Here is a 13,323-nt window from a genome sequence, read left to right as displayed (position 1 = left end):
TATGCATATAGGGAAAATCAATGACCCCCTGGGGCGGGGCCAATTTGGACCCCAGGGCTTTTATTTGAACAAACTTGGTAGACATTCACTAGAAGATGTTTCATGCCAAATATCTAAGCTCTAGCTCTTACGGTTCTTTAAAAGAAGATTTTTTAAGTTTTTACTATATGCATATAGGGAAAATCAATTATCCCCCAGGGCGGGGCCAATTTTGGCCCCAGGGCTTTTATTTGAACAAACTTGGTAGACATTCACTAGAAGATGTTTCATGCCAAATATCTAAGCTCTAGCTCTTTGGGTTCTTTAAAAGAAGATTTTTTAAGTTTTTACTTTATGCATATAGGGAAAATCAATGACCCCCTGGGGCGGGGCCAATTTTGACCCCAGGGCTTTTATTTGAACAAACTTGGTAGACATTCACTAGAAGATGTTTCATGCCAAATATCTAAGCTCTAGCTCTTACAGTTCTTTAAAAGAAGATTTTTTAAGTGTTTACTATATGCATATAGGGAAAATCAATGATCCCCCGGGGCGGGGCCAATTTTGACCCCAGGGCTTTTATTTGAACAAACTTGGTAGACATTCACTAGAAGATGTTTCATGCCAAATATCTAAGCTCTAGCTCTTACGGTTCTTTAAAAGAAGATATTTAAAGATTTTTCTTTCGGTTGCCATGGCAACCAGAGTTCTGCATGGAATTAAATTCTTTGAACAATTTTTAAAGGTGACCACCAAAGGAACATTCCTGTGAAGTTTGGATGAAATTGGCTCAGTGGTTTATGAGGAGATGTCATTTAAAGCAAAAGTTTACGGACGGACGGACGACGGACGGACGACGGACGGACGGACGGACGCCGGACGAAAAGCGATCACAAAAGCTCACCCTGTCACTTTGTGACAGGTGAGCTAAAAAAATAACATTATATCTGTTGATCTTTAAATGATTATAGAGCTTTAAGTTACATCATGTTGAGATATTTACAAGTTGCAAAATTATTAAAATAACATAGTCATAACTTAACTACTACTGGAAAGTGACTAATAAGCGATCAGATTGTTTTTGTAGGTTGTGTGAACTTTTAAATGATGAGCAAACAGCAGCTTTTAACAGTAAGCAAACACTTTTTTTTCAGTGCCAGCTACTGGCTTTAAAGGTGTTTTAAATTAAATGTCCTTTCTTATGACATATATATTGGCCCTAGAAATAACCACAATATTTAAATTATGTTAGAATTTAACCCATTAATATTTCTTATAAACGCTGCCAATCACATGCATCGCTCACGGCTTCAATTAAACATTAGAATTTCCATTATATTTGAATTATATTATTGTTTTATTATTTATATTATATTATATTTTTCTTCCAGAAACACAAGTTTGCATACTCACTGTTTTTAGTTATTTAGAAAGAAAATGCCATATGTATAGACTGAGTTTTATGTCATTCACATATGGCTAGAACTTTTGTCTAGCTGTATGGACCAGTACTGCTACCCACTTCCTATTTCAACTCTTCACACTGACCAAGATGGTAACCAGTCTGATTTGCAACATTCTCAAGTGAAAGTAACAACTACATGACACTATCATACAATAAAATACTAAAATCCACTAGCTCAAACAAAAATATTCATGCGAAATTAGTGAAAAATTCAGTGTAAGAGGGTATCAACAATCAGCCCCAAAACACAGTACTTATTTACAAATAGCTAAAACTACATATCAATTTGTTCATGCTATCTAAAGCTTGCTTGCCAAAAGATAAAATGTCTGTTCCCTTTTCTCTGATCTAACCACACAGTTCAAATTTAAACCTGAACCCATTTTTATTGGACCAATAATTTTTTTTAGTTAGTTAAACAGGAAACAAACATTTTGAGGACGACTTCACGAATTTTTTACTGAAGTAATATCTTACCTAAGGTGTGTGAGCTTGGTATTCCTCTTGTGAGGATAAGTCATTGTATGACTTCCACCACAGGGTCTTGGAGTTGCATAGTAGTCTGCTATCTCAGGGTTGGTTAAACTGAAAACAACCAATCAAAATACAGTATAAGTACAGATATATGTATTAATAGAAACAATTTTGGTTCATGTAGTTGACTGGGGGATAACACAAAATGAAGCATTTATTCGTAGATGATTCAGAAAGGAATGTCTAAGAGAATGACAAGTAAAATTAAGAAAATTCTGAGCAAACTAAAGCACTATTATAGTATATGGTTAATAAAACTAAGCTCTAGCTATGAGTTAGAATTAAAACATCATGCAAATGTTAGTCTGATGAAAATCATTGAAACAACAACACAATAACAGGCTCCAAACAAGAACCAAAACAACCATAGAATAAAAAGTAAATATTGAAATATAAGGTGATGAAATACTGTTCTCTCTTTGTATGTAAAGTCAAGGTTAACATTAAGTCATTAAAACTTCTCAATTTCTCAATAAATTTAAATTCACAATTTAAATTGAGCAATTAAGGAAAGGAAATAAATGTATTTTGAAAACAAATTTGATGTTAAAAGATGATTTCTTCCCAAAGATATGGGTCAGTACAACTTCAAAAATTTGTTCCAGGCTTATGAGACTTGATCAAAATTTTCAAAGAGAGAACAGTCAGATGTCATGTTAGCATGCACTTACTTCTGTGAATACTGTGCAATGGATGTTAAATCTTGTTTAAAGTGAACAAGAAAAGCTCTAAGATCAGATTTTTTCAATGAGGCCAGCTGTCTCTCAGCAAGAGCACGTTCAAAGTTCATCATACTCTTACCCGCATAGTAACTATATAGAGCAAAAACAACATTCCTCAGAAACAATGATGAGACAGATAAAGTAAAAAGAAATGAGCCGCGTCACGACAAAACCAACTTAGTGCATTTACGACCATTTGCGACCATTCGCATTTGCGCAGTCTGATCAGGATCCATGCTGTTCGCTATCAGTTTCTCTACTTGTAATAGGGTTGGTAAGCAAACAGCATGGATCCTGATCAGACTGCACGGATCTGGTCTGGATCCATGCTGGTCGCAAATGCACTATGTTGGTTTTGTTGTGACGCGGCTCAAATAAAGAACCAGAGAGTATTAATGTTAGATAGTCTGTGAAATCATTGACAGTCATAGTCACATAGAAACTGGAAATTTCACAATCTGAAATCTAGATGGTGAATTTTGATACCCATGAAGAACGCAAAGACATACCATTTATTTCTGGAGATTAATTTGAATGAGGCAATATCATAAATCTATGGAAAGCTCTATGAAACGGAACTAGTTATGATTTCACAGTATCAATATAATATCATTGTTTTTATTGAAGACTTGTTTATCAAATTTGACTTATATTACAAAGGAGAAAACAACAATTTAAAGTATACAGGATTCCAGTTTTTTTTCTTGACATTTAAGAAAATATAGAGATTACATTACGTAATATAAAATGATAGAGAACAATAAGGAAGGCACGAAGATCCAAAATAAACAAGTTTTCCAAAACAAAAGAAACAATGATATTATATCACAAATTACACCCACTGATGTGATGTTAGTGATGATAAAAAATAAAGCGAAATAAAACCAGTCTACTGACATTCCTTTTTTAATACACAAATTAATTTATAAACCTACATGGTTATAGCTAAACAGCATTATTTGGGTATATAGCAACAGTGTCAAAACTTTTTTTTAACAAGTAAATTTAATGTGTTTATTTAGTTTCATTAGATTCATTAACATTCACTGAGTTGAGTTTATTACAATCCAATGGGTTTCTTATTGATCATTGAGTTTATTAAAGTTCATTTTTGATAATTAATGTTCATTGAACTCATTAAATTTCATTGAGTTTATTTAAGTTTCTTGAGTTTAAAAATGTTTAATGTTCATATCAATTCAATGTTTTTATCACATTGACTTTATAAGCATTCATTGAGTTTATGACAGAACTTCTTAAGATCGGCAGAGAAACAACCTGCCATTTTAACTCCCTTCAAAGACAGTTTTATTAACTTCAATTTAGACACTTATACCTTAAATCTCAGGTTAAGGTATAGATGATAATGAAAGGAAACATGAACAATAAAATCATAAATTAAAATCACATAATATAATGTGTTGAGAAATTACCTTGAAAAATTGTCACAAATATTTAAGAAATTGAATCCAAGAGAACCAGAATTTACAAACATGTATACGTTTTTATGTAACATTTCATGTAATTTATAAGCAATCGGCCATGATATGCTGGTAAATATTGAAGTTTATCACACACCCGTGCCGATTTTGCGACTCCGTAAATATGGTATTGCACGGCCGTGCATATTTTTTTACGTGATGTCATAAGCGTTATACAAACATAGTGAAAAGACGCGCTAAATGTTAGCGTTATACTATAGGCGCGTCAACGTAAAATGACTCTTATTTCACTTTAAACGGTCTTTATTTTTGGTATGTGATAAATAGAATATTAAATTCGTGTAAGTTCATTACTGAATTTATTGCACTCGTTGAATAAAATAATATTATGCTCGCCAGAGGCTCGCATAATATAATTTTATTCAACTAGTGCAATAAATTCAGTATTGAACTTATACTCATTCAATTATCCTCTATATATTAATGATAGTGAAAAAGAAAAATTATAAAAAAAAAATCCATGCATAAAAAGAAATACACGGTTATAAAAAATACCATGATGATTCAAAGTGATTTAGAACAAAACTAAAATTTACAAAACTGAAATGAAAATTTGTTATATTATGTAAAAGCATAGCTGATCATTTAACTACATGCTATATTATATACAAAAGCAACCTGGCTTTCCAAATACTAAAATAAGCAAAATAATAATTATACACATTATATAATATAACTTTACATCTACTCAAACAAATTTAAAAAAACTTGATAATCTTACACACAATTAATTGGTGGCTTTTAAATACAGTGCATATCAAAGATGGTTTGACAAAAATAAATGTGGATGTCACATGTATGATAAAAAAATAATATACTTGTATATTTATAATCATTTACAATATATAATTTCCATGCAAATACATGTAACTATATAGCTATACAGTATTTAAAAAAAATACATGTGCCCATACAATTATATCAACCCTGTGCAATTAAATCACATTCAATCTATTCAATTATTTTATAAGATGCTTACATATTGACAATATCATGCTCTAATACTTTCAAACTATCACTTTTCTTACCAACATTTTCTATACTTGCACCTGTAGTGACTGAAGATATAGGGTCGAGTAAAAGTTCTGGTGCATCATTTTTTTTTTATTACATTGCATTTAAAATAATTATTCCTTAATCATCTATGTCAGAGAAGTGATAACAATTTGTACGCTATTTACTGGTAATTTAAAGGCTTCCTGGCTAAAACAATAGCTAACTTAAAAGAAAGTTTAGTTTAAACAAAATTTATTTGTAACCTGTTTATAACATAATAAATTACATAAAATAAATTTTACGGATTGACTAGGAATGTATTGTATTAAAAAGCTTTTTTTGAATACTCTCTCCGTGACAAGACTTTGTATGATATAGGCTAACTTTCACCATGGCATTTTCTAATAAAAGAATAGAGGAAAACACTTTGGGTTGAAATTGAAAAAAAAAGAAAAAAAAACACAAGAAGGTTTCAAATATCTCAGTCCTATAAAATTCACATCAAAACAAGAATTTATATTGATATAATAAATTCATATTATTTTTTTCCAAGGTACCAAACATACGAGTATTATAATGTCTTCTAAAAAAAATTCTGAAACTGGTCATGCAAAAGAGGAAAGATTATATGCTGAAACTTTGCATGCAAAATCAATCATTCAAATGACTGACCCCATTCTCTACAAAATTAGCCGAAGAGGATAAAAGACAGGTTAGAGGTTACATGTGAAAGGGGAGACAATCTAGAAGTCTGAATTCTATGTAAAAACAGTTATATGGGTTAAACGTCTAAAAATAAAAATGTTACCGATGATAGGCCGATTTGTCCGCACCATGATAAATTCTATTAGATAAATTATTTTGTTATAAAATCAAATTATTGATTAGTTATTTGATGTTTCTTCCATGTTATTATCTGAAGTTACGAGTCCAACATGTTATATTTTCTCAGTCTTTCAGGTTATGTCATTTCATATAGATACTGCATTTAGAGTTTCGTAGTTTTCTTGTAAAGGGATCTATTAGTAATTTTCAAAGAAAAATCCAGAGACAAAAGTTATGAGACAGAATATAAACTAGTTTGTTAGAACACTTTCCGACCCAAAAAGAAAATTATGAAAAAATGCCAAACCCAAAGAGAAAAAAAAATGCAAAAAAAGTTTCTTTTTCCATAAATAATAAATATTACCATTCATAATCGTTCCTAAAAATAGAATGAGCTCTCTTTAAGGAAAAGGTAAGAAAAAAACTATCTAGCAAGAATAACAAACTAAAAATGTCTATAAATAGAACTGGAATGTTCAGAACTCTACAGAGCTATGCTCGCAGAATACCAACAACTATTTCTTAATATTGTTCTTTTAAACTGTAATCTGTATACTGTTATACTGTAATTTTCTACATCAAAAAGTACATAGTTAACTAGTACTTGATTTAGAATATGTAAAATTGTATGAATGAAGAACAGTGTAGTTATATTTCTATTTCAATTGTACAAAAAAACCCTCTCAGTTTTTACTGAAATGTACAACACTCAGGTATTCTGTACAATTTCAAGAAAAATTACTTTAATGGGTAATATTGTTACTTCAACAGCATTTACATTTGAAAGAAATACTAACAAGGGTCATAACTCTGCACCATTTCACCAGAGTTGAGTTGCAACCAGAATAAATTTTATTACAGAATGAAATCCTTGCAAATTTAACAAAATATCCCCCCATAAGAAAACCCCAAAAAACTGTTCTGAAAGCTGGTTAAACTATGTAGTTTATTGGTCTCAGAATCTAAAATACTTTTAAGACAAGACAACAAAAATCTAAAACAGAATAATGCAGTTATCTAAAATTATCATCATCACAGATGTATCAACCTTTAGAAATCATGTGTAAAGCTAAACTAAAGAAAACAATTCTGAAAGATGAAAGCGAAATTCAATATGGCTCTAATTGTCTTGTGAAAGTGTGCTATAAGCTACATATAGTATAGATTTTGTATGTAATTATTTTCTCATATTCACTACAAACTTACCTTTTTCCATGTTGCCTGATCTGGTCAAGCTCGAAAGTGGTGTAAGGTCTTGGTGACTTTGTGGGGTTCAAACCCATCTGAGCAGGCAGCGAAGGTACTGGACTGTAACACAATAGTAAACATTATACTTAATGATAATGAACTTTATAAAAATCATGACATCATCTTGTCCGATTATGACATCATACTGTTCAAATATGACATCATACTGTTCAAATATGACATCATACTGTTCAAATATGACATCATACTGTTCAAATATAACATCATACTGTTCAAATATGACATCATACTGTCAAAATATGACATCATACTGTCAAAATATGACATCATACTGTTCAAATATAACATCATACTGTTCAAATATAACATCACTAATGTCCAATTATGACATCATATTCAAATTGTCCAATCATGACATCATATTTTTAAATTATAACATCATATCATCCAAATTTAGAGATCCTATTTTTTAAATGACATCATACATATTGTCCAATTATATCCATCAATTAAGAATAAAAGTTATCTCAGGTCATAATGATACTTATTACATTACAGTCTTCTGGTACAAATAATATTTTCCTATTTTTTTTTAAGAAAATCAATCTATATCTGAAGTTAAAACAATCAATATCAAAGTTTTTTTGTTTTTTTTCCCATAATTTTTGTATATTTTTTTTATTTATTTTCATGTTCACAAATTGTAGCTTTGTTATATCATTATGTAAAACTCTAGACAATGATGAAAACAGTCATTTCAAGTTTTTTTGTTACATGTATACTCTATGCATGTTCTACTGTTAAACAATATTATGATCCTATATCAGGTCCATTATATATCAATAAATAAAATTAATATTACATAATTCTACTATTATCAAAAAAATATGGCAATAAAATGTCATCAAATAGAACATAATAGAAAGTGCTATGGTTATGTAGAAATTACAAAATCATGAGAAAAAAAAAGTATTAAAAAAAGTTTCTGCTTAATTGGAAAAAAAAAATACTACTCGACTGCCATGAGAACATTTTACTAAGAAAAGATGCAAGGAATTTAATAATACAATAAAGAGTATAATTATAAATTAAGTAGGTACTATATAGTATGTAAGCCAGAAATTATGTGTGACAACAAGCTGTCTCATTTATTTGCAATAAAGCGTGAAAAAAGATACCGGTATCCGTTCTTTCCAGAGGGAGAACCATTAAATTGAGTCGCGCCATGACAAAACCAACATAATGGGTTTGCAACCAACATGGATCCAGACCAGCCTGCGCATCCTCGCAGTCTGATCAGGATCCATTTCTCTACTTGTTATAGGGTTTGTTAGCGAACAGCATGGATCCTGATCAGACTGTGCGAATGCGCAGGCTGGTCTAGATACATGCTGGTCGAAAACACATTATGTTGGTTTTGTCATCGCGTGGCTCAATTTGTATTACTGGGTATTAGTTAGATTTTTTTCACAGGTTATATGGCCCTATATAATGGTTGTTTGGAATATAACCCAAGCAGCCAGGTGAGGGATATACAAACAACTGTTTATATACAAACATATAACCTGTAAACAATATCTCTTTATAGTAAATTTATAATACAAAAAACTTCTTCATAAATTGACAGCAGCCGTGTATATAAAAGTATATAAACGTCGGCGATTATCCAATGAAAATCTATGTTACAAACATGCACTATTATAAAAAGAACCTACTATTTACATCATGACAAAGTAGAACATCACGTACAATGTTTGTACCTTTCTTATTCATCTAAATATAGCTGACAGAAACATTATGCAACACTTGTGAAAGTAGAGCAAAAGACTCCTCAAAAGGCAGAGCAAATGAAATATTGAAACAAACCCACCCCAAAACAACTTTCTTTTTAACAGTAGACAGCAGAATAAGCACCTAAAGACCTATATGTACCATTATCATGCAAAAAGTAGATAAGCTTTCATCGCAAGTGAATATTTATTGGACTATTGTTACCAACCCTCTTGGTACAACAATAGTGTGTTCTGTAAGCTGAATGTCTAGCAGCAATGTGTGCCAATAGAATTTCAGAAAAGTTACCATTCCTATATGTACGTTCTTATTGTTAAAAACTAAGGAAATGATGGTTTGAAGGAGTGAAAGAAAATATAAAATATTTCTGCAGTTTAACACACTACAAACTTACGGTAAAGGTCTGAAAACAAAAAAGATCTTTATAAAGCAAAATTGAGTAATGCTACGTTTGTATGTTATTCATTATTATTTCATTATGTTTAAATCTACTTAATATTTTCTTTTTCAGCAGTCTTGGCTTAATTGTTCCCACACGGCAAGGTGGTAACATAAAACGACTTGTATAATTATAGGCCCGAGAAAATTAGATAAATGTCATGGTTTAAACATATTCATCCATGTTATGATGTTTAATATGTCATTAAACATATCAATTCATTAAAGAAAAATCCATGTCATTCCCTTGTAAATGACCTTTTCTTCTAGCTTAAATTTTATCAAACTGGCAAAAACAAAATCCAAATTGTACAATGACCTTACATTGGTTAATACATGGATAAATAAGACAAACAAACTAACTAATATCACTAAACATTGTTCTCAAAAAATGGTTAACAATCTGAGCTACTGACTCTTGTAGAGAACATTGTTCTTAAACTTGGCTAACAAAACAAACAAAGCTTCTCTTTTGATTTGAAATCATTCTCTTTTGATTTGAAATCAATCAAGTTGACAAACTCACATAGTAGAACATTGTTCTCAAATATAAAATCAATCAAACAGACTGGCTTACATAACATTATTCTCTGACTATTGCAATCAAGCAAACCAAAAAATATTCTCGAGTTTTTAGACACATGAAAATGTTGTAAGAACTATAGACTTAAGCTCTTGTTAGAAAGCATGATGTGCTAACATCTAGTTCATAGTTAATCTAAACTTAAGCCCTTACCCTGTACTGCTCCAAAACAATAAAAAAACAACATTTAATTATCACTTCTAATTGTAATAAACTGTATGAAACATAAAATATTTAGTACACACAACCTACTAAGTTATAAAGTTAGGAACAAACTTTTACCAAATCTATTTTCTTAATCAAAATCTAGATTTATATAATCGATTTCAGAGACCTCAGACAGTGTGATCTCCAAATTCCAAATCCCCAATTAGAAAACATGAATAATGTTAAAGTTGATTTCTTACTCAATGGACCAATTTAAGAACCTGTTTCAAAACATGATCAGACTGAAAATAACACATTGATGGACAATGTCAAACCTTATGATCTTCTATTTGACCTTACATGCTTAAAACAAAAATCTGAATTATCTATTGAAAGCTGTTTAAAGCAATGAAATTTTGAAGCAATGCAATTTTTGTAAACATTAATGTTGAACAAGCATGAATTATTTGAACATAAATAAAAGAATTACATGTACTAACTGACAATGAAAATAACTAAAGAATATAAATATGCAATGAAATAAAAAAATACATGAATAAAAGCAAGATGTATTAAAAGGCAAATGTATGAAATCACAGTTTGTTTATTCTCCTTTTTTTCCTCCAATTTGAACACATTTTTGGTCATATCAAGGCAGTCAGTCCACCTTACTAGCTTTCCTGGTTAACTAACCAGTAATTATTAATTTCTCTGAAAGTTACCAACATGGTTTATGAATCAGTGGTAAGAGACAAATGACCATTAGACACAATATCCAAGATCAATTGTCAGGGAGAAATTTTGCATTACCCTAGGATGGAACCAGAAAAAATTACAGTGAAAAGTATTAATGCTAGACTGTAATATTCACATAATGTACTTACTTTACCATTTATAGTGGCATGTCATGTGGTATATTTTCAGTTATAAAGATTTTTGGCAAGTTGTATGGTCCTGTATAAAGTTTGTGAGCCTAGTTAACTCAGACCTTAAACCTATTTCCTGGATTTTTTTATTTGTCTCTTCTTTGCTTTAGGCATTAGATCTATGCATAGCTTGTGGAACTTGTGACATTTTATCACTTTCCGTATATTTTCATTACTTAGAAAACATAGAATTTACAAACAATTTTATTGTTAGTGGTCATATTGATCCTTATTTGAATTTTCATAAAGGGACTTTTTTATTTCCATAAATTAAATGAGGAACTTTAGGATATTTTTTCACTAATTATCTGAGGGACTATTGGTCAAGATGAGAAAAGTAACAAAATATGCCAGATTTCCAAGTCAGGTTTGTTTATTTGACATGATTGAAAAGTTTTATATTTACCCAGTTGGAAGCATGTCTACTGGCCTATCACATGATATACAGTGGAACCTCTGGATCAATTGTCTGCAAATAAAAAAAAATACACATATCACCTACATATATCATAACTAAAAAGATATAATTTCTATGACTAAAAGTAAATGATTTCTTTGTATTTGGTGACAAACAATGAATAAACTAATCATATTTGTTCATCATTTCGACAAACAAATCACATCTTTTTATGATTAAAAACAGCTGTTTTTCAGTATATTATTAAGCTGTACAAATGCAAACAAAAGAAATACTGAACCAGACAAAAATGTTTAACAGAATTCTGTCATCAGTCTGAAAACCTGAAATCTTTAGTACTTAATCTATCATCAAAATCAATGAAAACAGGTGCTTGTTGTAAGACTGGTTCCCTGTTTCAAAATTTACAACCTGAAACATTTTACAGCTTTAACATACTTTCTAATTCCTGCAGCATCATCTTCAGAATACTCTTGGTTACTCTGGTATTTCTTGAGTTTATCATTGAGTGCCTTCAGTCTTGCCTCTAACCATTCTTTCAGTGGGTCAAGCTCTAACCGATCCAGTTTGCCATCAATATCTTCAGTTAGCTTACTATAAGCCGTTTTCCAGTCTGCATCCTAAATATAAATGATTATCATTCTGATATTAGACATTATAGTCCTTGGTTTAAACATACCTTTATTCATCAAGAGTAAATTTTACTTGAGACTGAAAGAAACTTGATGCTTATGGAAGTCTTTTCAAAATTGTACCAGTTCATGTTAAATTCTGCTTAAACCGGTGCTAGGGGGCATGAACGGTAGTTTGCACTTGACAGTACCGTCCATGAACAGGCTCAATCAAACCGAGCCTGCAACATTTTCAATTCTGCCGTGTTGGGCTTTCTTTAGGGATTCTTATTTTCTCTATTTTACCATAGCCCTTTTCATAAAAGAGTTATTATACCACATTATAGTGTGTAAATCCTGTCTCAAAATAAATAAAAGTGTAAATAAAAATAAATAAGATAAGAATATCAAAGAATTCTTATTACAAAACAATGATTTAACATTAAGAATTTGTACAAATAGTACACCAATGAATCAAAAACTATTTTGTTATAGCGTGTAAGAGTTACCCCATTAAAAAGCAAAATTTATTTGGGTATACAACACATAAAAATATATAGGAAATATTCAACTATGTGTTGGCAAAGACAAATTTAATACAAAAACCTTTGCTATTGTATTTGTATTGAAAATTGTATTGCTATGGAACATGTTGTTTTAATGCAATAAAATATTTGTAGTTGTAGTAGTAGTTATTGGTATGGAGGCAAAACACGAATCTGACAATTTACTCTACACTGTTTGTTGCTTTTATCAAAAAACGATGTAATTAACAATTGGTAATTATGTAAAGTCCAATGTATTAATTTTATGTATTCTTGCACTTACATGTCCTGTTAGTTTGTCTAATATCTCCTTGATCATATTGTTTATTTCTTCTGTTGTCTTGTCAAACAGTTTTGTGTTCACCTTTGCCTCAAGAGACTTCTTGTCTGCTTTCTGTAAAGTATAATTATCTCCCTTTAATTACATTATTTCATACAAAATACATTCTCCTCCTTTCAATACCATCCAGATTTAGCCCAACCCTTTATATACCAGACCTAGTTTGTAAACCTTTGCTAGACTTTTTTTAAACTAGAAATCGAATACTGTTTCCATTTCTGCTTACACTGGTTCATTTTTTTAATCCATATACATTTTTCTCCATTACCATCCAGATTACAAGCCCAACCCT

At 30.6% G+C, this 13,323-nt stretch overlaps 1 protein-coding gene across 1 annotated transcript in view; it reads right to left on the bottom strand.

Annotated features, from left to right (window-relative positions):
- The window catches only part of LOC132731182 (early endosome antigen 1-like), a 47,204-nt gene that overhangs the window by 7,664 nt on the left and 26,217 nt on the right, over positions 1-13,323 (bottom strand). The window contains exons 11-16 of the mRNA XM_060717320.1: positions 12,975-13,085; positions 11,974-12,155; positions 11,524-11,586; positions 7,230-7,331; positions 2,650-2,790; positions 1,922-2,029 (exon numbers count right to left, since the gene is read on the bottom strand). Of these exons, the coding sequence (XP_060573303.1) occupies positions 1,922-2,029; positions 2,650-2,790; positions 7,230-7,331; positions 11,524-11,586; positions 11,974-12,155; positions 12,975-13,085 (707 nt within the window). The remainder of the gene's footprint in view (positions 1-1,921; positions 2,030-2,649; positions 2,791-7,229; positions 7,332-11,523; positions 11,587-11,973; positions 12,156-12,974; positions 13,086-13,323) is intronic.

This window comes from Ruditapes philippinarum, unplaced genomic scaffold (genome assembly GCF_026571515.1).
Source record: "Ruditapes philippinarum isolate M1 unplaced genomic scaffold, ASM2657151v2 ctg1864_1_1_1_1, whole genome shotgun sequence".
In the NCBI taxonomy this organism is placed as follows: domain Eukaryota; kingdom Metazoa; phylum Mollusca; class Bivalvia; order Venerida; family Veneridae; genus Ruditapes; species Ruditapes philippinarum.
The sequence above is the reverse complement of the archived record's forward strand: the minus strand, read 5'-3'. Positions and strand labels throughout refer to the sequence as shown.